At 38.0% G+C, this 25,729-nt stretch overlaps 1 protein-coding gene across 1 annotated transcript; it reads left to right on the top strand.

The window, feature by feature from the left end:
• The first annotated feature begins 1,162 nt into the window (after positions 1–1,162).
• LOC129366167 (NT-3 growth factor receptor-like) lies at positions 1,163–22,886 on the top strand. Its single transcript, XM_055039869.1, has 18 exons — positions 1,163–1,745; positions 5,817–5,891; positions 6,386–6,457; positions 6,903–6,974; positions 7,671–7,825; positions 8,079–8,221; positions 10,040–10,181; positions 10,934–11,046; positions 12,034–12,217; positions 12,673–12,684; positions 13,834–13,880; positions 14,541–14,643; positions 15,837–16,025; positions 18,431–18,561; positions 19,507–19,679; positions 20,273–20,516; positions 20,715–20,873; positions 20,974–22,886. The coding sequence occupies exons 1-18, from the start codon at positions 1,459–1,461 to the stop codon at positions 21,157–21,159; spliced, it is 2,487 nt and encodes an 828-aa protein (XP_054895844.1). The 5' UTR covers positions 1,163–1,458; the 3' UTR covers positions 21,160–22,886.
• The last annotated feature ends 2,843 nt before the right edge of the window (positions 22,887–25,729 follow it).

The raw sequence follows: 25,729 nt of genomic DNA, 5'->3' as shown, positions 1-25,729 counted from the left end.
ACAGCAGGAGAAAGCTGAGGGGGAGAAGAGAGAGAGGAGGCACAGGGGAACAGAAAATAAGTCAAACACTAACTTACACTAAACAAAAGTGATTCACTAGAACAGAACATAACTAGAAACAAGAAAAACATAACTAAAAACAACAAAAGTGGAAAACAGGGCAAACTGAATAGAGAAACCTAAGGAACACCAAAACTGGCAAAATGAACAAATATCCAAAACCAAACTGAAACAACTCCAGATCCCAACAAAATGAATGTTAATGCATCCAGATTAAAGGTTTTCAGGGCTGAAGGAAACAAAACTCAAACAAATCAACCAAGATATCAGGAAGATTTGTGCAGCTGCTCCAATCTGGTTCATCCTTGGGAATATTTTACTGATGCTGGAGCGTGCTGCATCATGCCAGTACAGACATGATGGGAATGTCCAACCATCTTAATGCTCAGGAAGGAGACAGGTTCTGTGTCCCAGAGGTGAATGGGTTCTAGCCTGAAATGTGCAGATTGACATCAGAACAAAAGTCAAAGATCTGATGAAGATGCTGCTGAAGTTGGTAAGACAGAGTGAAACGTGACTGGTACCATCAGGAGCTAAATAGTCACTCAGAAAGGAACAAGCCTTTACCTTTGATTCTGATCAAATGTGTGTAAATTTCTGGACTCAATGACAGTTACAAAAATATTTCTAAATATTTTCTCGCCACGTTTTCTGTCTTTAAGTAGGCAGAAATAATTTCGGTAATTCTAACTAAGCTAAAACAACCAAAATTTGGTCTGATTTAACTTCAGACAGTGAGAACAACATGTGTTCGTCTTCTGATTCAATATGTAAATATCTGGTTTTAACTGTAAATGGATATCTAAGTAAAAGGTAAATTATGAAAATAATGATAGTTAAAAACTATACATATCATGACCTTAAATATATGGGCTAGTCAATTAAATGATAACACATGAGGTAAAGTAAGTTAATTTGCTTATTTTCAGTGTATTGAATTATTTATTGGATATTTATATACTTCTGCTTTTTTAAATTCTGTTCATTTCTGTCCGCTGTGCCTCATTGGTTGGAAAGCCATGGGCCTTGGTGTGTGGGTGGAGCTAAAAGTTCACCAGATGGTGACAGCAGGGTCTCACAGTGGGAATATCAGCTGAGGCAGAGAGGGAGGGGAGAAATGGAGATGCCAGGATGAATGACAGAAGAGAAAAGCAGAGGGATGGAGTCTGAACCCTTAGATCCCTTTCAGCCATGTAGCCAACCTGGAAGACTGTTCATGTTTTTTTTCTGCAGTGTGTTTGCATTCCTACTGATATGATCCACACAGGACCCATGGACGAGGAGAGGTTCTCTCTGCTGGCGTCTGACCTGTGCTGAGGGAGGAAAGTACCGCTTCTACCAGATAAACTGAGGAAAAGTTCTTTTCATTGTATCCACAGAGAGGAGCAGTGCAGGAAGATGAAGGATGTTAGTGATCCCGACGCGGAGGTCCGGAGAACATGTTCCTTTGATCGGACTGTGAGGATCTGCAGCAGCTGGAAGGTTTTCCTTCTGCTGGTCTGTTTGTTCCACAGCAGCCTGACCTCCCTGCTGGACTGTCCGCCCACCTGCACCTGCTCTTCCACCGAGATCTACTGCAACAAGTCGGACAACAGCAGCATTTCTCAGCTGCTGTCTTTCCACATGACGGGCGCGGAGAATATGAGCGAGAGCATCGTGGACCTTTTCCAGAACATCACCAGCATGTAAGAGTTCTTTTAGACCCAATCCACCAGCAACAGATCATAACTCTGTCTGTTTGTTTGTTTACATCTTCAGAAACAGTGTAAAGAATGGAGAAAGAAAAGTCGAGTTTGGAGGAGTTTACTAAATCACATAAAATTGTTTCAGATTTAATCAATTTGATCTCATTTAGAGTTATGTTGAGAAATCCTTTATTTTGAAATATTACTACATTCTTTAAGGACTCTGCTGATGGGGAGAAAAACACCAACTAAAGGAAACCAAAGCCAGGATGCTCTCCAGTGTCTTCTCTGCTTATAAAGGAATGAGAGTATTAGCCCAACATGGCTCCTGTTAGTTTTCCAGGCTCTCATTTCATTTGGAGAAACATATTCAGGCTTTGAGTTCTTTTCATGAAAAGCTTAAAAAGAAACTATGGTGAAGCTTTTACTCCTATGTTGCAATTTATTATCGCAACAGTTAAAAGAAGAGGGCACCAAACGGAAGACTTTTAGCTGCGCAGATGGTCAAATTTTCCACTTTTGACCTCCATGTTTTCCACAAACTCTCCATTTCAACCAATTGACACGCTCGCCTTTTATTCTCCGGCTTTTTCAATATGGAATATTACTTTCTGAAACGGCACTGAGTATACTGTTTTTGTTCAGGCTGCCATTAAAGAGTCTCACAAAAGAGACCAATACAAATCCAATAAAGCACCAAACAATCAGACTTTTTAACATTTTGTTGAACAGCCATCATTAAATGATTGTTACATGGGAATCAATATTTTTGATTTTATATTAAAAATAACTTTTAAAGTTTGTTTTTAAAATGTCGTATAAAAAGAAAAAAAGGCACATTTAAAAAATAAAATTTAAGGAAACATTTTACGGGCAAAATCTTGGTTCATTTAAATTGTCTTCAATTAATTGAGCTAAAGTCCAGGATTTGCCCCTGTCCAATCTGGACAGCCATCAGTGGTAACATCTACCAGTTTGTCCCATTTTAGTCCCGGCGTCTCCATGGATACATTAACCACTGTGAACTGTTGTAGTGCCTTTCATTGGCCACATGGCTGTCAGATGCTCTGCTAATCAGTGTTTATTAACTAACTTCTCCGTCATAGATTGACTGGAGCTTTATGAAAACATCTTCGTTGTTTCCTCAGTATTAGCCAGTCTTCTGATGCTCATGTACGCTCTATATCGCTCAACCATTGTACTTCCCTCTGTGTTTCCTTTCATAATGGTAGTTGAAGTTGTAATCTTGAAACATCTCTAAGGTCAAGGACAGATTTCAGCAAAAACAGATGTATATTAAAGTCCAGGTCTTGTTTAAAAGCTATGGAAGCGAATCAGGCCCACTTAAAAGTCCTTCTGTACAAAACTCTGCTTCCACATCTAATATTTTTAGTCAACATATGTAGTTGCACAGGGAGAAGCTAACTTCTTGAAAGCGATTCAGCATATTTGCTGGGCCACAAAAGTCCACTGATGACATCAAGAAAGCAGTAGTAGCCTTCAAAATAAAAGTACTTCTCACATCTTTATTAGATTATTAGGATTTACACTTTTCTTACAAACTCATGCCAAAGGTTGTCTGAGCTGACAACCTTTGGATGGATGGTGGCTGTAAAATGCCCAGGTCTACAACAAATAATGAATGAAGTATAATTTGACATAGCATGAAGTTATTGCTGTGACCCATAACAAACTGTCCGCAATGCTGGACACACGCCAACAGTTATGTTATTTTAATATTCACATAATTAACACGGAAATAATACATCATAGATTAAAGACATGTCAAAATCACCACTGCTGTTCATATACTGCTAAAGGACCATTATCAGTTGCTGTGTGAGAACGGTGCTGTTGTTCATTGTCCTGGATCCATACTTCAGTGTTTTATTGTTTAGGTCATTGCTAATTTGGAAAAATAAAGTAAAGATGTTTCTCCAGTTCACAAGTATATAAATTAGTGATCAGACCAGCTGCTTTTGGTTGACGGTTAAGTAGGAACTGTAACATTATTACCTGGTAGAATAGATATCTTTCTAATAAATCAGTAGGTTGGCAGCAGATTTAAGACGTCAAGTTTAAGAGATTCCATATCTCAGTGCAGGGTCAGAGGTCCACTTTTCTATTTTCACAGAACCTCTCCTTGAAAAACTCATTTTCTTTTCAATTAATAAACTAGCTGGTAAAGACAATCATAAAGTAAAGCTTTGACCATTGTTGCTAAAATGTGAAAAAGAAATAAATACCAAAAATCAATAATGACCACCTCTGCAACCTTATAAATGAAGTTACCATCATATTATCAGTGAGAACTTTTGTGAAGTACAACCTCTGAACCTCCTGTCACATGAAGAGCGTTAGCTTCAGCAGAGTTCAGTTATAGAAAGACAGATTTGTTTAGAAGTCATGAATTTATTGAAGATTAAAGAAAACTGCAATCTGACTGAACTGAGTTCCTCTGTGATTTTGGTTTTCCTCCCCATCTAAAGTCATGTGTGATTCTGCCTGAACAGGTTAGTCCAACCCAGGCTGCCCTTTGACCTTCACATGGCTGTGCTGCTAGTTGCTGCAAAAAACCCTAACAACTTTATGTTTACTTTGATAGTATTTTTGGAACCAGTTCGACTAACCTTATTACCGTGCTTTTTGTAAGCAAGTCTGTCTGCATGTGTTTCTGTTAATGTTAATGTGTTTCTAACAGCTTTCAACCAAAGACATTATGACAAGAAATCAATACATGTGGATCAATCCTTTCCTAATGTCAAATTTGAAATGCTATCTATTATAAAAATGAAGAAAAAAATCAATCTGTCCTGTCTTTAATGCATTAATTATGTCAGAGAACTTCAGCTATATATGAACTCATAGATTCCAGATAAATCTGGGCTGTTTAATGGATCAGTGATTGAGGCCTACAGCACTGTTAGCTTTGAATGTTGCACCTCCTTCATCACAGGAACTAACCTTGAATCAGGACAAAAAATATTATTTCTCTTGTTTGGGTGTTTGAGCAATTAATGATCTTATTTCATTTAGCAATTATCAGCAAGTTTATTTTAAAATTGATGAACTGTTAGCATAATTAACTACAGTACATCAGTCCTTTGGATAAGATTCTGTGATCTGATACGCACCATGTTTGGGAATAATACGTAAAAGTATTTGTTTCTCCTTCTTCTTAGAGTCAGTTTTAGCAGTTTTTAATATTATTAATGATTTAATTGTCTATATTGTCTTATAAGTAGTATAAATTTATGACGCATTTATTTATGTATCAGGGAAGGGACTTTCACTTGTTCATTGCAATTATTTAATTACGACTTCAATGTGTTCCAACTCAATTAAACACTTTTTTTTTACATACAAAATCCCGAGCTATGACCTTTGTATTCACAGCTCTAAATAGAGAAGACAAGTGTCTGAAAGACTCTATTGTTGTGTTGAAGTTATGCAAAACGGAGTTCGCCTATCAGCAAAACTATTAATGTAAAACAGCATCTCAATGCTAAACAGCAGCATAGATGTTCCGCATCCACAGTCCCCATTCCTGAAGATATTTTTTAAAAAAGTAAAAAAGAAATTAAAAATTAACTAAGGGTTTCTGCAACATTTTAAAAGAGGCACAATAGCACTTTGCACCAATATGATGGTTGAATAACCCAAATAATTAAGAACAAATCAATATCTTTGTTGTTGAATTCATTTTGTCTTTCTTCAAGAATTTGGCAGTAAAAAAAATGAAAAAGTTCCTTATTTTGTTGATATATTGTTTCTATTAATTTTGATGAATTAATTATAAACCCATCAATTAACACCATTCAAATTTCTATTTGAGTCCCACCACTACTAAATAGTCTCAGGCCATGGCGGGGGCTGAGCCCACAAGCTTGGTTGGTTCTGAAATCTGTTAGCTCTGGTGCTGCCTCTCAGATAAATTAAGACAAATATAATAATAATTAATACCTAGAATTAGTTTTCAGAATCTAAAGTTTCTTCTATTTCTGGATTTTTAAGTGAATAACAGGAGGTTTTTACTTTCTCTTAGTTCAATTTTGTGTTTTTTCCCTGCAGATACCTTGAGAACTGGATAGGTCTGAAAGCATTGAAAGATGTGGACATGGAGCTGTACCCTGGCTTACAGAGACTGTAAGTACTAAAGTATTTGTACACATGTTTCCTTATGCAGAATTACATTGTTTGTGTTTTAAATAAACCCCCAGCTGACATTTTTAAAATCATTTTTCTTTGCCTCCCTTTATCTGTTTTTTTTTGTTTTTTTGTTTGTTTCTGAAAGTGAGCTTGATGACTAGAAATACATTTAACTTCTCTTTGGGATCAATAAAGTATTTTTGAATATGAATTTGAATTGAACTGAAGTGACTCGGCCGTCTGCTCCTGTTAGAGATGTCTTGAGGTTCATTCAGATGAACCTCTGAAGCTCAACCTGTGCTGGTGTCTCTGTTTCGACAGAAGAGCCGTTCTCCAGAGAGCCTTTAAAAGGGAGCCATGTTAGTTTAGGTTTATAACATTACTTCATGATTTCTAACATTTAACATGCTAACTGAGGCCTATCAAGCCAGAGATAATTTATTGTATGAACAGGTGCGTGATCTGTCTTTTTTCAAATGTGTTTTGAACAGAACTATCACCCGTAGCAGCCTGCACACACTCCATCCTCGGGTTTTCTCCAAGAACCTCAACTTGCGCTACATGTGAGTCCACAGAGTCCTGCTGTCCCTTCTGAACTTTGGAGCAACATGATGCTTTTGCTTCACTTCAATGGATGTTTTTGTTTCAGTGATGCTGCATTATTTATGAGATTTGCAAATGTATTTCATTTCCTCAAACTTCTTCACATTTGTAAAATGCTGAACTGTAAAGTGGAAAAAAGTGACTTACATCTAAAAATTCTGCCCCCTTTCTGTGAAACCTTAAATAACATTCAGTCCAACCATTTGCCTTCAGATGTCCCCTGATTAGTAAACAGGAAATTTATGACCAATCCAATTGAAATAATTTTGACCACCCAACAGCGATCAAAGCAATATTCTATTTTTTTTAATGATTTTTTTTCTACTTGTTTTTTAAATATTAACTTTCACATTTCTGCCATGTGCACCTTTTCAGTCCCTGCCTTTTTTTCGATTTCTCCCTTAGAAACTTGTCAATGAACCCCATGTTGAAGACACTGTCCTGGCATGTCTTTGAACATCTGCAGCTCACAGCACTGTAAGTCAGCCCGGGGTTTGTTTTTTTCACTGACCTGCTGTTAGTGCACCTACATGATTACTCTGACTCAGTCCTCCTGCCTTATATGCTATAACTAATGTCAGGCCCTGATCCAAACACAAAACATATTTATTCAGTCAAGTTCAGGATGAAACCAAGCTAGCATCTTGGGCTCACATTTCTAAAATATATATTTGACACAAAGATAACACTGAGGATTACCTCAGTGTTATCCTCAGAATATGGTGTCAAGAATACCAGCATTAAACTTCCCCTAGTAGATCAACACAAATAAAAGCAAATATGTTTGAAATGAATTTTATGCATAGAAAGCAATATATAAAATTCATCAGTAGGTGGATGAATCTCTCACAGGCATACAAATATTTAGTCAGATAAAATCTTTTCCCATTTTGCTACAGACAGACAGCTGACTCATCCTAATGTGTCAAAGACAGTTCTTCCATTTATGGTTGAATTGAAAAACCCACATTGAGTCCCTTCAAATTTAATATGCACCTGTCCATTTTTCCCGTGTTAAGAAAACTTGATAAAGTCTTTCGTTAATCTTGCCCTCTTCAGTGAGAGCCTTATCACAAAACTGACTGGAAATAATTTGGAGGCTGCAACTAATGTTATTTTGTTTGGGAATATGTTTAGCTTTGCACTGATTTGCAGTGACTGCTGTACCTGCAGGCATCTGGAGGGAGTGGTGTTTTCCTGCGGGTGTGAGATCCGCTGGCTGCAGCTGTGGCAGCAGAGAGGAGAAGCAGGCCTGAGCAGCCAGCAGCTGACGTGCTCCACCGGACAAACACACATCCTGCTGCTGGACATGAACGTCACCAACTGTGGTGAGAAAAGTCTCAAATCAAATAGAGTCAAATTTAAACAAACTTTTCCATTCATCTTGATTGTAAATAGAGTTTAAAATAAATGACTGAATGACACAATTATTATGAACTTCAATGTCCACGATTGTAGTTTTGAAAAACCTTAAAAAAGGGAAAGTAAGTTTGTCTCTGTGCACCTGAGCAAAATATCCCAGTTTAATCCAGATCAGGTGTTTCATAATTTGCGAACTCAACCTCTGCTTCTCTGTTCCAGACCTGCCAGTGGTCAGCGTCAGTCACAGCAACCTGACAGTTGTGGAAGGTAACAATGTCACAGTGATCTGCAACGGCTCTGCACTGCCAATACCTGAGGTGGACTGGGCTGTCAATGGCTTACACTCCATCACCACACAACAGGTAGGCAGAATGCAACCAGCAGAGAGTGCATTCATTACAGAGGGGGGTATTATTTCATATACCACTGATTTTCCTAGTTTCTCCACTTGCAAAGGATTGAGAGATCTCTCAATCCATCATAGAAACACCTCAACTGTGAGACAGAGCCAAAAACAAAACAAAAAAATTACAAAAAATCAATAATCATTCTGTGTAATTTTCAATGAACTGATTAGCATTTTATTGCATGAAATAAGCATTTGATACAATAGAAAAGCGGTTACTTAATACATAATTATACCAGGTAAAACATTAAGGGCAATTTCTTAATGAACGTGTTAAAACATGTAAAAAGGGAAGTACAACATTTACATGCACTGAGTAAAGTGTTCATTCTGCAAAATGATTACTTGACTCCTTTAAAAGGTCCTTCAGTCTGTGATTAATAGCAAGAAATGAAATCAGTGTTGAGATGTTATTTTGATGAAAATTCTAATGATTTGCAGCAGCAAAACAGAAAGACGTGAGGCCTGAAGAGTTTTAGGGATTTTCAGTTTAGTACATTAGGAGTGAGTATTGTATCTAGAGGATTTTAGTAACTGGATTAAATAAGCAGGTGAAAGACCCAGCAAGGTTTAATAAATGAACAAGAGCCAGTAGATGTTATGACGAGGCTGCAGTGAAAGCCAGTTAACCTCAGAGAACAACAGACAGTGATGTGTTTTATAAGTGGCTCTAATAAATTTGGTAATAAATAGAACTTATTTGTTACATAAATCCTTGTTCTTCATTAGTTTCATGCAGATCCTGCATGGTCACTGCATGTGACCTTCATTATTCTGCTCCCTGTCTGTGATACATACAGCTGCATACATGCTGACAAAAGACAGAGATGATGACACGCCTGTAACATGTTAACTGGTGGATTCTGAGAAGCGTGGTTAAAAAAGACACATTCTAACCAAGAAAGGTGCCTGTCTGCCCCAAGATCTGGCCAATAACATATCAGTTTAAAAAAAACCTGTTGCTGACTATCTTTATTCAGGCCCTGCTTATGCTTTCAGTCTTTTTTCCCTTTTATGAATATCTCTTGTCTCGTAATTCCTTACACTGTATCATTTTCTCTTGAGAGAATTCACTGGGATGCATTTTTTCCTCAATTTCTCACTTCAAAATGGAACACATTCATTTTATTCTAAACACAATATTCTACACACGCAATATTCCCTAAAGGCAAAGTGAAAAAAGTTGGAATGTTTGCCCATCTATAACACAAAACAACATGTAAGCAGATATTTTGTGTTTTGTTGGATAAGATCCAAAGATTTACACGTCAACACTAAAAAAGACAGGAGGTTTGAATGTCCGGCTCTGCATTAGACTTTTCATTTCTGTTTCAAGTAATTAAAACAGTAATGAAATCCCACTTCCCAAAAGATGTCACCCATTTCAGAAACCCCTGCCTGTTGCGTGGTTCAATGCTAGTCTTATTGGGGGCACAGATGGTGCAGGTGTGAATGTGACAAAATGTACAAAACAGGTTTGATTAACTTATGATTACCACCATCCAGGATGAAGTTAAACAGGAAAAGCATGAAACTCACTTTGAATTTTCGACCTGTTTTCAGTTAAGTGTCTGATACACCAAACTCCTACCAGAGCATCAGTCATTGAACCTCTCAGAACATTTGCACTTTGATAACATTTACCCAGATATGATTTTATTGATATAGCTTTGATTCAGTCAGTGCTGCATGAATGTGAGCATGCTGTGGATCCTGAACGTTTCAGAGGTTTTTGTCAATCTGCTGGTGTTCTTGTTTTTTGCTGTCCTTTCAGGATGAAGTGTATGACAACAGTATTCACTCCATCACCATAACACTGGCCAACGTGAAAAGGGAGGACAACAATTTCTGGCTAAATTGCACCGCCAACAACGTCGTAGGCTTCGCTAATGCTTCTGTTCACCTAATCGTTCACTGTAAGTTGACACATAAGACAGACACAGAGACCAGACTGAGGATCCAACACTGTTCTGAGTTGTGTGAATAAGTTGATATGTATCAGAATTGACTGGGGACAAACTATGTAACTGCTATGAGTGAGTGGAATTGGAAGTTCAAATCGCCACATGGGATAGACTGATAAAAACATGTTTTTTTGTTCATAATCTATTTATTAGTTTGGATTCAAAAGTCACTTTTGAATTATTATATCATATTTTGACCAAAAGAAGTTCCAAGTCATATTAGTGTATAGAATTTATAATGAGCAAATTCAAAAATTTTAGAAATTATTTCTGTAGCCTGTTCCTGAAAATGAATGAAGGCTTGGATGTATGTTGGTCAAAAGTTTGCAGTGAAAAACATTTGGGATGTACCATCATTTATTTTGACTTATCTTGAGTGGTTGGATGTCAAAAAAGTTGAGATTTTCAGTTTTATTATTCTCATTAAACAAACTCTCATTGTGTAGAGTTTTAAAGACAGGAAGAATGTGTTTTTCTCTGCTTTCAGGGCACACTGTCCAAAACAGTGACCAGAACAGGAACCTTTCAAATCAGTAGCAAGAACTGTTGTGTCCAGTGCATGATCCCTGTTCAAATCATTCTTTGCATTCATAAATAAATTAGGAAATGAAGGAAAGTGAATTTTTTATCAAGAGTGTAAACAATTTCATAAGCTTTGTGTGAATTAAAATCAACACTGGTCCTCTTTCCCTGTGTCTCTTTAGTCCCTCCGTCCATTCAGAAGCTTAAGGAGCCAGAACGCCGCCATGACACATGTATAGAGTTTACTGTTCGGGGTTCGCCTCATCCAATCTTAAGATGGTTTCATGAAAATGAGGTATGACAGATTTCATTGTAAGTCATTTATCTATTAGACCACTGTGTGGTGGCCCTTGGACAGGCTCTGTGTTTCCCTTCGAGCACGGGAATGCTCTGAGGTCTGTCAGTCACTTGTGGAATATCATCAGGGAGAGGAATGTCTGTGTTTACTTCCATCTCAGATAAGTGGAAAAAAGCATTTGGGAAAAAAACTCTACTGATGTGTTCATCTGGTTTGACTTCCTATCTAAGCAAAGATTCTGTCAAGAAACAAAAAGTATGAAAGTGTCAACAAAGGCTGTTCATTTACATTACTTTGCAATAAACCCACTCTCCACAATTGACTGTTAACAGGAATATCTGAGAAGGTGTGTAGACAAACACTGTTGAGTCAAAAAAAATTATTTGTCTTGAGAGCTTTGTCTGGCTCACCTAGCAAGAAATATAGAATTTTATATGATATTCTTGTCCCATTTTTCTGCAAGGTTGTGAGGGTCTGGTTTGGGAACCTTTACCATGGAATCATCTGTGAACCTTGAACTTTACAGGAATAATTATATAGTACATATTTTAGGTCTTAATAGCTACTAGATGCAATTGGTCAGTGTGGTCATATGGTGCACTCAGTGCAGTCGTGACACCTCATCACAGGGCAGGGCAGGGCAGGACCAGATGTGGCTATTGGTGATTTTGTGCATATTTCCAGAACAGGTGACATGCAGGGTGCAGTGAACCAGACAAGGCTGATCAAATCCATCATATTACGATGCAAGTCTTGAAGACATTTAATCAAAAATGATCTAGAGCAATGTAGTGTTTTGAAAACAATAAAAGTGAGAAACTGAACAGTGTCCCTGCAGATGTCAATCTATCCGATTATATAAGAGCTACTGGCATGTTTTCTCTCCACCAGTGGATGTGTTTTCCTCTGAAGTAATTCTATTCTATTCTATTCTATTCTATTCTATTCTATTCTATTCTATTCTATTCTATTCTATTCTCTCAGGAAATTTCACACAATGAGTACATCCGCCAGGATATGGACATTTACAACGACGACTTGGAGGGTTGCCTTCTTTTTAAAAACCCAACGCACTACAATAATGGCAACTACACTTTGAAAGCAACCAACTATCTAGGTCAGGTCAACAGAACAGTGTATGGACACTTCCTCGAAATGCCCCCTCCTGGTAAGCTGGTAACATCCAGAGCTTGTTATCATTATGGCAGGAAACTTAGTACAATTAATATATTTGCATTCCTTTAACATTGACATATGTACAATCAATGAACTTGACTGTGCGTAACATCAATTTGTTATGTAAATGTTATGTAAATGTAACAGTTACCAACGGATTACAGACATTTTGAACGCATATGAAATGACGGATAACTGGGGCGACGGCAGTAGGAGTTTGCCTTGCAGCCGGTGGGCTGCTGGTTCAATTCCCACTTCTTCCGCCTCTGTGTCCTGGGGCAAGATACCTAACACCTGGAACTTTACAGCTCCCATTACAAGCAGTGTGATATCTCTGAGAAGTGTCTTAGAGCTTATTTTGTTGTCTTGATGTAAATATTTGCGGAGTATGTACACTGCCTTACAGTTTGCATTTGTCTTATCTATTTGCTTCTTCAATGGATTCAGATTATGATTATGGTAAGTACCTTCTAATGTCAATCCTACTATGTTATGTTTTTGGTACAAATTTCTAAGCCATGTCAAAATTACCTGACTGCTGTCAGGTAGTTCCAGTAGTTTAGTGGTCGACGTAGTAAGTTTTTTCCCCAACTGTTTTACTTGTCATCATTTTAGCATGGCAGACAAATTATTTTCAAAACTGGCTCTCTTTATACATTGTTTTATCTTTCAAACAAAGTATAAACATGTATTTCTGATTAAGAATACATGTCTCATTTTAAGTCAGACACTAAGTTATTTGTTGAATGAAAACAAAACATCTAATTTGTTTGTTTTCAGTGGATTTTTTTTCCTCTTGATTACCGTTTCATATTATTGATTATGAAACTCGGGATGAACCTTAGACTGAACAGGACTTTTTTATTTTGACAGTTTAGCAGATTAAAATCTCATTGATTTCCAGCCACAGGTTCAAAATATTAACCACTTTGTTCTCATTTTTGCCTTGTGGCACAATGATATGTCATACTAGAAAACACACATCATTACAACATTGTCCCTAGTTGCTAAAGGATGTCTGTTACTGTGCAAGAGCCAGCCCCGTCCTCACCTCACAACTCCCTTCAAGCCAGTTTTCACAGCAGGGACGATGTCTTATTCCTGTCCTTTGTACATTTCATACATATGTTCATATGCCCCTCGGCCATAACATTACTTAATTTTGAAAATGAAGCTGCCATCAGCCATCTGTGGATGAATCACATCTATAATAATAAGAAGTAATATTTAGACTCACTCATCAACCTAACCAGGATAAATAGAAAAGGCATCAAAATGTCTCACCTCTATTAAATGTTATCCAACAGAGGTGAGATTATAACCACCAAAGACACAACTCCATCAAGAAGAAATAACAAAAGAAGTCCAAGAAATACCAATTGTTCAGACAGGATAGAGGATTTGTGGAGAGTCAAGGTCTCAGTTTTGTTAGTGGAAAATTTGGAGGTGTAAATTCCAGAAACAACCTGAGGTCTCAGTAAAAAAAGAGGTAGTGTTCATTCCATTTGAATGAATAAAGATAAATGCAGTTCTATCTTGGTCTAACGCTGTTGGGTTCTTAGTATTTTTGCAGAAGTTCTGAGCAGAAAACTTTGCCTTTCTTTCCAGGAACCCCAACTGCAGAGACTCACAAACCTTTGGAAGATCCTTTTGGGGTGAGTTACACAAGTAAAACATCATTGCCTCAAACTTTGAATGTGTTTTAAATAACCGCCACAGAAGAAAGAGCAAAGACTTCAAAATGTTGACATCGTAAAACATATTGATCAAGACAATTTTTCAAAAAAATTAAATTCAGATGTTAGGTGTCAGTTTCTTTACTGCTGCCTGTCATCACATGCGTTGTAACTCACTTTGGCCAAGTTGCTGTATTAACAAAGCTGCTCAAACAAATGGATTTGGGAGAAATGACTCAAAGGAAGTGCAGACCCAGGACACTCACGTCAGAACAGCAAAGTTTGTGTTCGCAACTGATTTCTCTCTTTACCATAAACTGTATGTTAGTGTGCATATTTGATACGGTTTTGAAAAATGTTTGTTCTTTATTCAATGTAGTTAAGTGGCCAGACTAGTATCCAGAAATTCTACTCAAAAAGAGTAGCGATACTTTATAGAAGTATTTTTCCAAATGTGCAATCAAGTTACTCAAACAAATGTAACTGATTAAAAGTAATTGCTGTTTTATTTAAAAATTATTTTTTTTGCTTTTCAATATTATTTTTATGCTCACATTAACGTCAAGAATCTTTATGTGGGCCTGACTCAAATCCACATGAATTTGACTCGTGGATTGAGAGCTGGCATTGTTCCTGCAGGTCTCCATGGCTGTAGGCTTGGCAGTGTTTGCCTGTGTAATCCTCGTGGTTCTCTTTGTTTTGATCAACAAGTATGGACGACGTTCCAAATTTATCATTAAAGGTGAGTGTTGTCCATTTCACAAGGAAGTCATCAATGATGTGTGTCCATAGAAAAAAAATAGAAAATTGGTTTTGAACTGTTAATAAAATGTTGCTTTTATTGTAACTTCACTATTAAGCATTCTGAATTAAATGAATACTAAATAGATATAAATTTTATTTAGTTGTTTTAATATTTAAGTGTTTCTTTGAAAGTCTCATCTGTCAAACAGCAAAAACCCAATATTTACCTACACTGTATTTTGTATATTTTGTTTTATTGTCTGCTGTTACATACAGTGGTGACTGCATGCATGTTTCTCTCTTTCAGGTTGCTGCTGAGCTCCTGCTGCATAAGAAGGCACAGTTGGTTCCTCTCTGCCTCAAGGAGCACAGCAGAAAGCTGCATGTGGAACTGACCTCTGGGCATCTTGGGCAGCATGTGTGTTGCAGCTTTTTGGCGATGGTTTGTGTGTTGCAGGAAACTTCCTTAACCCAGGGTGAGCTCCCCAAGCTTTTGAGGAGTGAAGTCTAAGAGTTGTAGACAACTGGTTGTTCCAGCTGTAGCTGAGTGGGGCCTTGTTAGTGACAGTGATCGGTCCACTGTCACTCACCAGATTGAAACCCTGAATTGTCACCAAGGACCCATTTTCCTTCCACCCACTCCACCAACTACCATCAAAGCTCCAAAAAGCTGCAACACACATGGTGAAAAGGTCCAGAGATCAGTTGCACACCCAGCTTTCTATTCAGTTCATTAAGAGGCAGAGTGAAACCAGCGGTGCCTGCTTCAGCTGCAAGAGCTCAGCAGCAGCTGGAACCACTGCATGCAACATGCGTCATGAAACCAGACCTCCATTTGAGTGCATGACTGAGAATTTATTGCAACCTTTTTCAAATTCTATTTTTAGTTTTTGGTTAGCATTTGTTAGAATTGCTTTTTAAACGGAATGGTATTAGACAAAGGGAGACAGATGAAAATGAGATATTCAATTGCTACAAACAGATTTAATGAACTTTTAAAAATTCTAAAATTAGTCATGTCTTGTGCCTCATTGTAGAAATAGTCAGCTGTTCATAGTATTCTTGGTTTATGCTGCCTATAAGGTAAAAACGGGACCTGAAAAGCATGGAAACCGGAGCTGGGCTAATATCACAACAGTCTCATCATGCCTTGGATACCAAATGAAATCCTCCCTCTGTGTCTCTCTCCAGGCCCAGGAGCAGTGATGAGTGGGGAAGAAAACTCTGCCAGTCCGCTCCATCATGTAAATCATGGCGTGATAAGCCCCTGTGCTCTGGATGTTGGGTTAGATTCCGTGGTGATTGGCATGTCCAGGATCCCCATTATAGAGAATCCACAGTACTTCAGACATGGACACAACGGTACCAAACCAACCACTTGTAAGTAAAAGCTTCTCAAAGCATTTTTAATCAGAACACATGCAGTCTGAACAAGAAATTGATCTTTAGACCAGTGTTCAAAATTTGGACTTGTGTCCTACTGTCACATAATCTTCACACTTGATTCAGATTTGTGCCTTGAAGACTGGAGACTTAACTTGGACTTGTTCTGGGATTTGTGTCTTGTTGCCACTCTTTATCTCATATTATCAGGAATGAAAGGAAGCTACTACTTCATACCAGCTGGTGGTTTGTAACAGCATTTCACTGATAACTTTAGTTTAAGGGCAAAACAAACATAATTTACAGTGACTTTTCCAAACAAATATATTTCATAGGAATTTTATCTGAAAGACCAAAAGGAAGTGGTATGCAATTGTGAAGTAGAAAGAAAATTAAACATAATTCAAAATAGATTATTTTTATTTTTTTACAAATAAAACACCGAAGAGTGGTGGGTGTAAAAGTATTCAGTCTCTTTGAGTCAATACTTTGTGAATCTGCCTTTGGCTGCAACTGCAGCTGCTAGTCTTTAGGGTTTGTCTACCAACTTTGCATGTAAAGTGACTGAAATTTCTGATCATTGTCCTTTACCAAACAGCTCAAGTTCAGTCCGATTAGCTGGAGAGCATTTGGAAACTGCAGTTCAATTTCATCCCCGCTGACTGCCAGATCATTCTTTCACATGCGCAGGTTGAGTGTCAATCACAACAAAGTCACCTGTCACCTGCCAGTGAGCCAAGAGACTATATAGTCACATGACACCCGGTACTCAGACACTTTTGATCTTCACATGTATTGAGTGCAGTTGTGATTTTTGCTAACCTGGTAGCTGCTGTGTTTACCACTGTTCTCCTATCTGCTTGTTGATATTCACCCGATACATGGCAGCGGCTTTCTCTCCTGTGCAGACTGAAGGAGACTGGCTCATATGTGCAGCAACAAGGGATCAGGTGGTTCGAGACACTCGGTTAGTGCTCAGTCATGTGTGATGCCTGGGCTTGCAGGTGAACATGGAAAAAAGCAGTCTGACTGCTCCACAAGAGATAATCTTGTTTTTCTGGCATTTCTAAGTTTTCTTCCAGGCTTGAAAAACAAGCATGCCCTGCTGAGGTCAGACAACAACCCTGTCGTTTTTCATGACAAACCACCAGGGATGGATCAGATCAAGGAAACTGTTGTGCTTGACTCATCTGCTTCTGATCTGGGCAGCTCCAGACTTTGCGTGCCTCAGGGCAGCTCCAGACTTTGCCTGCCTCAGGGCAGTCTACATCCCAGGGCCACAGAATCCTAACCCTGATTGTCAGGGTTCCTTTGGTGGCCCCTTTCTGGCCGGTGAGGACTTTCCTCTAATGTGCGAACCGCACATCAGAGGAAATGTGCATCTGCCCTACAATAGGAAGGCTAGGGTCCACTTTCTCAAAGTACAACGGTTAATGCATGGGCTGTGTCCACACGAGCTGTCCGTGCTAACACACAGGCAGTCTTTGTGACTTGATGCCATGATAAAGAGCAGGACCTTGTGCAGTGTTCAGTCTCTGCCACACTGGCCTTCCTGCAGGCATTACTGGATCAGGGACAGTCTCCATCTACCTTGCGGCTGCTATTTTCTCTCAACATATAGGACTGAATGGTTGTTTGATGGGCTGAGACAAGGACATTGTGCTGTTCTTGAGAGGTGCTCAGATTTGCAGCCACCCAACCTGTGGCACTGACCTGGGATCTTTGTCTGGTGCTACTTTTTGGCAAAGCATGTGGGAGAATTGAAGGTTCTCTTGATAGCTGAGCTCAGATGTTCACCAAACACCTGAGTCATAAGGTAATGTCAATACATAAGATGTCACTGGCAGCAGGCAGTACCCAGCCACTCCCCATGCCTGCCCGGTTTGACACTGGAGGTCTCTCTGAACCTCTATGGCCTGTTTGTACTCTTGAGACATACATCAAATTCCATGTGTCTTTCTCAAAGACAAATGACAAATACCTGCTACACAAAACAGCAGCAGCTTGCACACTTGGATTTGATCTCTAAGGCTTATGCCTTGCAGGATCTGCCACTGCCAGCAGGTGTGAGCTGCTACTCTACAAGGAGCATGCTGACTTCATTTGCTGTCATGACTGGGATGCCATTGGACATTATATCCCTTGTGGCCTCCTTGAAATCATTTATCACATTTGCAAGGTTTTACCACCAAAGACTGGTTACATCTGGAGTGAGTTATTCTATATTATTTAGCATTTCATCGAGAGAGATGCGTGTTTGCATTTCAACATGACATGCATGGATACTTTGCCAGTCCACAAATGAGAATATACAGCGAAAAACTTCTACTTAATATGTCAAAAACCAGAGACACTTTGAGATTTTTAAGGCAATGTACTCAGTTACCTTCTATCTTTCTCAGATGTTCAACATATTAAACGTCGGGATATCATTTTGAAGAGGGAGCTCGGTGAAGGTGCCTTTGGAAAGGTCTTCCTGGCTGAATGTTACAACTTAAGTCCAACCAAGGATAAAATGCTGGTAGCTGTGAAGGTAAGACCAGAGTGTGTGTTTCAGCATCAGAGGAGTTTAACCTTCTGAAACCAGGACAGTCTGGAGTATTTTGGAAACAAACCTACAGATGTTTGCTCTCTGAACAATTAGCAAAGCTAATCAAGATTACTATTGACATGTGAGCTCCATGTTCACAACTGGACAACTCCATTAAATTCTTTTTTTTTACTACTAATTATTACATATTGAAAATGTTTTAGCTTAAAAAAATATCTAAGTGCACTTTAAATTTAAGGTGGCGCAGATGGTAGAACTGTTGCCTTGCTGCAAGAAGGTCCTGGGTTTGATTCCTGGCCCAGGGTCTTTCTGCATGGAGTTTGCATGTTCTCCCTGTGCGTGCGTGGGTTCTCTCTGAGTACCCCAGCTCTCTCCCACGGTCTAAAAACATGACTGTCAGGTTAATTGGTCTCTCCAAATTCTCCCTAGGTGTGAGTGTCTGTGTGCATGGTTGCTTGTCTTGTCTGTTTCTGTGTTGCCCTGTGACAGACTGGCGACCTGTCCAGGGTGAACCCCGCCTCTCACCCGGAACGTAGCTGGAGATAGACACCAGCACCTCCCGACCCCGTTAGGGAAAAGGGTGAACAGAAAATGGATGGATGGACACTTTAAATTTACTTTTGTCTTTTAAGGTCTTGTACATTTCGTGTGTGAAGCATTGTGATTAGACTTTGTTTTGTCTTTGACCAGGTTAATATGTATGTTCTCTGGGTTGTGGGTTGTTGATGTGCCAACAAGAATTCTGTCCATCTTTATATTTCCACAGTGTCCTCAGGCTTTTTGTCGCATTTCTCATTTTCTTGCTCTCCGGAGAATTTTGTTTTAAACAGTGACCATATATTTATTTTCCAGTGCTCACTCTGCTCATCGTCAACACTGTGCTCACACTGAGTATTTTGGAAATGCTGCATCTCTTGCTGTTTCCAGACTCTAAAGGATCCCACACTTGCAGCTAGGAAGGACTTCCAGCATGAGGCAGAGCTGCTGACCAACCTGCAGCACGAACACATAGTCAAGTTCTATGGAGTGTGTGTGGATGGAGACCCTCTCATCATGGTTTTTGAATACATGAAGCACGGAGATCTCAACAAGTTTCTCAGGTCAGTGATGCAGTCTACTAAACGCTGAGCTTTAATGAAAATTCTTGTGAACATAATTATGCAGCTTATAGAAGTTGTTTATGCTACTATTCTAAAAATTATAAGAAGAACTATTTGCTTTTTCCTGATTTTGAAACTAAATGGTTCAGTTACATCTTAATGCAATTATATTTATATTATTATCAAATAAATTAAAAACAGCATCATTGCTGTTTTTAATCACAGCAATAATGTAATTGGTTACATTATTGCACATTCCTACATGTCACGAATGAAACAAGTAGAAATAAACAGCATTATTCCTACATAATGCATTCCTTAAATTAAAAACAGCATTAATGCTGTTTTTAATTTAAGCATTAATTCTTAAAAACAGCATTAATGCTGTTTTTAATTTAAGTATTATTATTGTTATTTGATTATTGCATTTGAATGCATAAAAAAGTTTCTGTTCTTGGTATAAATAATTTTGATAGTATCTGATGCTTTTAGATCTGCATTACGTTCTAAAAATGCTTCAGATTGTAAGAAACACCACATCTTAAGCCCGAGTAACAATGAAAAGATTTACAACGGTGAAACTGTCCCCTCAGAGCCCATGGACCAGATGCCACAATCCTTGTAGATGGGCAGCCTCTTCAGACCAACGGGGAGCTGGGTCTGTCCCAGATGCTTCACATAGCGAGTCAGATCGCAGGGGGGATGATCTACCTGGCATCCCAGCACTTTGTCCACCGTGATCTGGCAACAAGGAACTGTTTGGTGGGGAATGGCCTCCTGGTGAAAATAGGAGATTTTGGGATGTCCAGAGACATTTACAGCACAGATTACTACAGGGTAAGAACACACTTGAATTTTCCCCACAACTCTCACTCACTTTGATATATTTAATCAAATCAAATACAATGAAAGAACCTATAAATATTGTTTTGTTTTTTAAACTGGTCTTTTTAAACACATATCGTATAAGTTAATTCAAATCAAAACGTAACTTTTGCTTTACAATTTTTTATATTCATAAACCTACTTGTTTAGGTTGGAGGTCACACCATGCTTCCCATTCGCTGGATGCCCCCAGAGAGCATCATGTATAGGAAATTCACCACAGAGAGCGATGTCTGGAGCTTTGGGGTTATTCTGTGGGAGATCTTCACATATGGCAAACAGCCGTGGTTTCAGCTCGCCAACAATGAGGTACAGTACACACAGTTAAATTAGATACATTTGGATTAGTTTTTTGTTTTTTGTCTTGCATTCCTCTTTGTTTTTTCAACTACCTTTTTGTCCTTTTCAGGTTATTGAATGCATTACCCAGGGCAGGGTACTAGAGCGCCCAAGAGTCTGTCCAAAGGAAGTCTATGACATCATGCTGGGCTGCTGGCAAAGGGAGCCACAGCAGCGCCTCATCATTAAAGACATTCAGAAGAAGCTTTTGGCCTTGATGAAATCCACACCAGTTTATCTGGACATATTGGGATGAGAAAAGGGTTCAAATGTAACCCTGGAGGCAAAGGAACAAAACTCTCATACAAGACCCCAGTCAATTCAACATGTACAGCAGGATAAAGACTCACATCTGCTCTGCATCTGTTTTACTTAATAGAAGCCAAACTACCTTAAATAATCCTGGAAATTAGGTAGACCAAAAAGACCCTAACACTCATACAAAATATATTGTAGATTTGTTTTCATTTTTTACATGAACTCAAAGCATAAGATAAATTTAGAACTTCACATTGTAACAAACTGGAGGTAAGTTTGTCAATAATATTGCCCTAGTCTGGATTTTTAAAACCATTTTGAATAAATTGCTCCACCCACATGCATAGGTTATTGCAGCATTATTGCTTTTTCAGTCCTGACCTACAGTAGTCATTTTTGTAGTTTGGTGATTTGTGAGATATACTGTCATAGATGTCACTGTATGTGCCTACATGTTAATCAGAATTCATTTTTTCCACACTCTGTTGTGTTCAGTACTCGATATTACAGTACTTTGTCATTTTATATGCATAATAATAAAAAGATTACATGCACTAAACTCAAATAACGTTGGTCTTCAGTCTGGTGATTCTATAGCTGCATGAAGGACAGGATTGAATAGTTCTTGAAGATGGCAGAAGGTTATTCTTAAAATAAAAACATATTCTTTCTGTATAAAAATTTATTTTCAAAATGAAAGTGAGATCCTGGTGAGCTCAACATTTTACCTTCATGACAGAAAAATCTCAATACATATTTTAAAACTGAGAAACCATTAGTAAATATCAACTTTGCTGATTACATTGCATTTTGGCAACATGGCATTGGAGATGTTCAGGAAAGTAAAGTTTTTGCACACAAATGTACCATCCATCTCCCCACTTTAACATGATATTACTATACTTTGAAGTAATATTTTCGACATTATACACATAATGTAAACGTGCATGATGTACATACATGACAAACAATTTGCATATTCTGTGTACATAATTTGTATAATGTTGCACACGTTATGAATAAATATAATGTGTATACATTGTCCAAATGTAAGAAACATTTGGGCCATAATTCTTGATTGCATGTTGTTCAGGTTTAGTGTCAGGACATAACCACATTATGAGGCTTTGCATGCCTGCCTCAGTGCACAGCACTGTGTGTGACTCCAAATCCCACAAGTCACTGCACTTTATATTTTACTTTAAAAGGTGTGGAGCTTATAAGCGAACCATTGCACCAGGATTTTGTGCAACTAACAGCACTGTCCGCATACTGTCTTCCTGCTGCCATGGTAACAAGCATCACTCAGATCTATTCTTTCTTTAGCACTTTGTTAATTTTGAGGACAATGATGTGCAATTTACATAATTAAACACAAATTTTACTGTTGGAAAATATATGTTCTGCCAGATATGAAGCTGTGAAATCCTGTCAATTTTATTCATTTGTCTTTATGTTCTTGTTCAACTGAGAACAACACAATATTGTTTTAGAGGCGACCGTCACCGTACTGTCATATTCAATAAATTAGAATATGTATTCTAATGAGGGTTGTTAGCTAAAAAGTACCTTTTGAAAATACCTTAAAAGCAGGTATGAAGAATACTTTTCATTAAGCTGACATTTCTGTATTAAAAATATTTGTTGATTGGTCTGATGTCATATTCTAACTTTTGATGTCTTTTTGTAGCTTAAAGTGGAACATTTTAACAGAAATAAAGGCTTTCAAATGTCCATCTGTGTAATTAATCTATATTATGTCTTTAAATAAAGGAACTTTTCAATAACATTGTAATTTATTCAATGGGTCTGCATTTTTTTTAACTCTATAGAGAATTTGCTGAGCCTGAAAAGCTTTCCAGTAACTATGGCAAATCGTTATTTATTTAGTTCCTAATACAACAAGTAAATATGTGTAATTTTTTAAAACCTTCTAAACATGTGGAATAGGATTTCACCTGATCAGCAGTCTGGTGTCATTATCAAATTCTTCTCTTCTTAATGCACCACACATTTCCATTATGAGATTGATCTGAACTGTTGGCATGTACTCTACTCAAGCACATGCACTCTGCCTTGAGTTAAGCCACACTATTGCAAGTCATACAGAAGGTCTGGAACAATTATGTTAGAAAAGACAAAACTGTAATGGTGGTGTTTATCCTTCACAGTCATGCTCACAATTTTTTACGGCAGTAAAGTTACAGGTTTTAACATCACTGACTGTCTTTTTTTTATCCATATTTCGTAGAAGTTGAACACTTTTTTTTTCTTTTTCAAGAAAAAACTTAACATGGAGTAAATGCTACAACTTAATGATTCTATTCAGTCTGCTGGGTTTCCTTAAATAGAATAGAACATTTCACATTTAAATCCAGAATTCATTTTTGGTGACATGACATCAAACCCTGTCAATTTCTCTATGCCACTAATCCAGAAAGTTTAGATTAGAATGATTGCGTTGTTATAAACTGTAAGGTTTTTTCTGCAAAGCTCATGAAGAAGAATTACACAAAAAATATCAATTTCCCCCTGAGCGCTCAGTATTTGACAAAGATTAATAAAGCTGGTTTGTATTTGTTCATAATGTGTTTTCAAGGCTTCCCTAACCTCATATTAAAGATTAGTAATATTAATATTCTGCTTTTGTTGTTGGGAGTGATTAATCAGACAATCTCCTTGTGCAGAAAAATGGATCCAAAGATAAAAAAGTATTTAATAAATAAAGACAAAGCACAAAATAGATGGGGGGAGAGGGGGAAGAGTTGCTTTCAAACAATACTGAAAATTATTTTATCTACTGTGGGGCTCAAAGGATTCCTATTTCTAGATAGAAATAGACTCCTCACTGACTGGAAGTCGGAGTTGTACAGGCTGAAGAGAAATGGGGAAGGTCCCCTGTGGTAATCCAGAGCTGGTGACCACCCTCACCGACACACAATCCCTCTGTCACACAAACTGCTATCAGTCAGCTGGTGAATAATTCAGGAGGTTTTGGTGGAATCCATCTGGATCTGTTGGAGCTTCTCACATGGCGGTGCAGGCTGACCTGTGTTCATAAAATCATGTTACTGACACTGCTGCCTTCTTTACATGAATAGGAGTGACAACAAATTCTACTCTGAAGATCCTGAATAGCACAAATGAAATAAAAAAAATAAAATAAAAACAATTTTGTTGCTGTCAGTTAACTGACTCATTTACATATTTGAACTTGTGTAGATTTTTGAGTGGAAAATACAGATTACAAGCAATTCCTAGTTGTTCCTTAACAAAAATCAACCCACAAGCATTTTAAACAGATATGATGTAATATTTACATGTTATTTATTAGTTAATGGAATGTGTATTGAAGCAACATCCAAAGGACATCAGCCAAGAAGTTCAATATAGAGTGAAAAATTGTTTTCCAGATGGACAAATGGACACTTTGTAACTTTGTTACAGAGTGGCTGAAGGACAAGAAAGTCCATGTTTTGTTGAGGCCATCATAAAGCCATGACCCGAGTCCTGTCAGGAGGAATGGGCCAGAAACCCAAAAGATTTCATACAAAATACAGAGGAGATGTATGTAAATTTCTGATTTTGAGGACATTAATAAATACATTTCTGACATATTCACATTCTCATTATTGTGGAATAAAGCAAATTGAATTGATCTTGGTGTACTTCTTTTGGTTTCAACTGTAAAAATGTCTGAACCAGAGAGAAGCTAAAAGAAATCAACATTTATTTGCATTTTGGATGATTTGAAGCTAATCACACTCTAATTCTACAGTACATGTTTGGGTGAAAGTTGCTTTATTGCTTTAAATAATGACAGAATGAGAAACATGTTTCAATCGGCTGGTCTTGCTAGTGATTGGTTAAACTGGTCTCTAAACAGACATGGCAAATCATGCTGGGTTTGTGTTGCACTGCCAGTTCTGACCCAAACGCAGTGCAGTCTGTTTTCCACCTGTTCTGGTCAATTGCTGCAGAGCTTTTTCAACCTCTTTAATTCAAACAGCAGCTTATGCTTGTTGAATCCATTAATTTAAGTTTTTAAATGATCTTGGCTCAGAGATGAAAGGTCCTACCCACACATAACAAATTAAATTATGGCACAAGTCATAAACACTATTGCATATAAAAACCAACCAGAGTTTCTGTTAATATAAGACAATATGTGGCATAAAAATGACTTCATTTAGGCCTTTGTATCAGTGTCTGTCACTAGGTGAGCTAGTATTCCATTTACATGACTCACAATTCCCCTCGGTCTTTAAGGAGCTTTCAGACTACTAAATAATTCACTCTTCACAAATCATAGAGCAGATTTCAGAGCAGATGCTCAAGTTTCATATTTTGTTTTGTAAAAACCTGATATAGGTTTTTTCCAACCTCAGAGGAACAGCCCTGTTCTCCTGCTCTCGTCTGTCCAGCCTCTGCTCTCCTTATCGCTGCCTCCCGGTCCCTGCAGAAATGTTTCCAATGGATCGTGATGCGTGGACTCCACTTCTCTGAGGGTTTGGTACAATTCTGCCTGTTTTCCTAATTCAACACAATGGTCTGACACCTTATTTAAA

The sequence above is a fragment of the Poeciliopsis prolifica genome, unplaced genomic scaffold, assembly GCF_027474105.1.
Source record: "Poeciliopsis prolifica strain line A6 unplaced genomic scaffold, Auburn_PproV2 SCAFFOLD001, whole genome shotgun sequence".
Lineage (NCBI taxonomy): Eukaryota > Metazoa > Chordata > Actinopteri > Cyprinodontiformes > Poeciliidae > Poeciliopsis > Poeciliopsis prolifica.
Note: the sequence above shows the minus strand (reverse complement) of the source record. Positions and strands in the feature narration are given on the sequence as shown.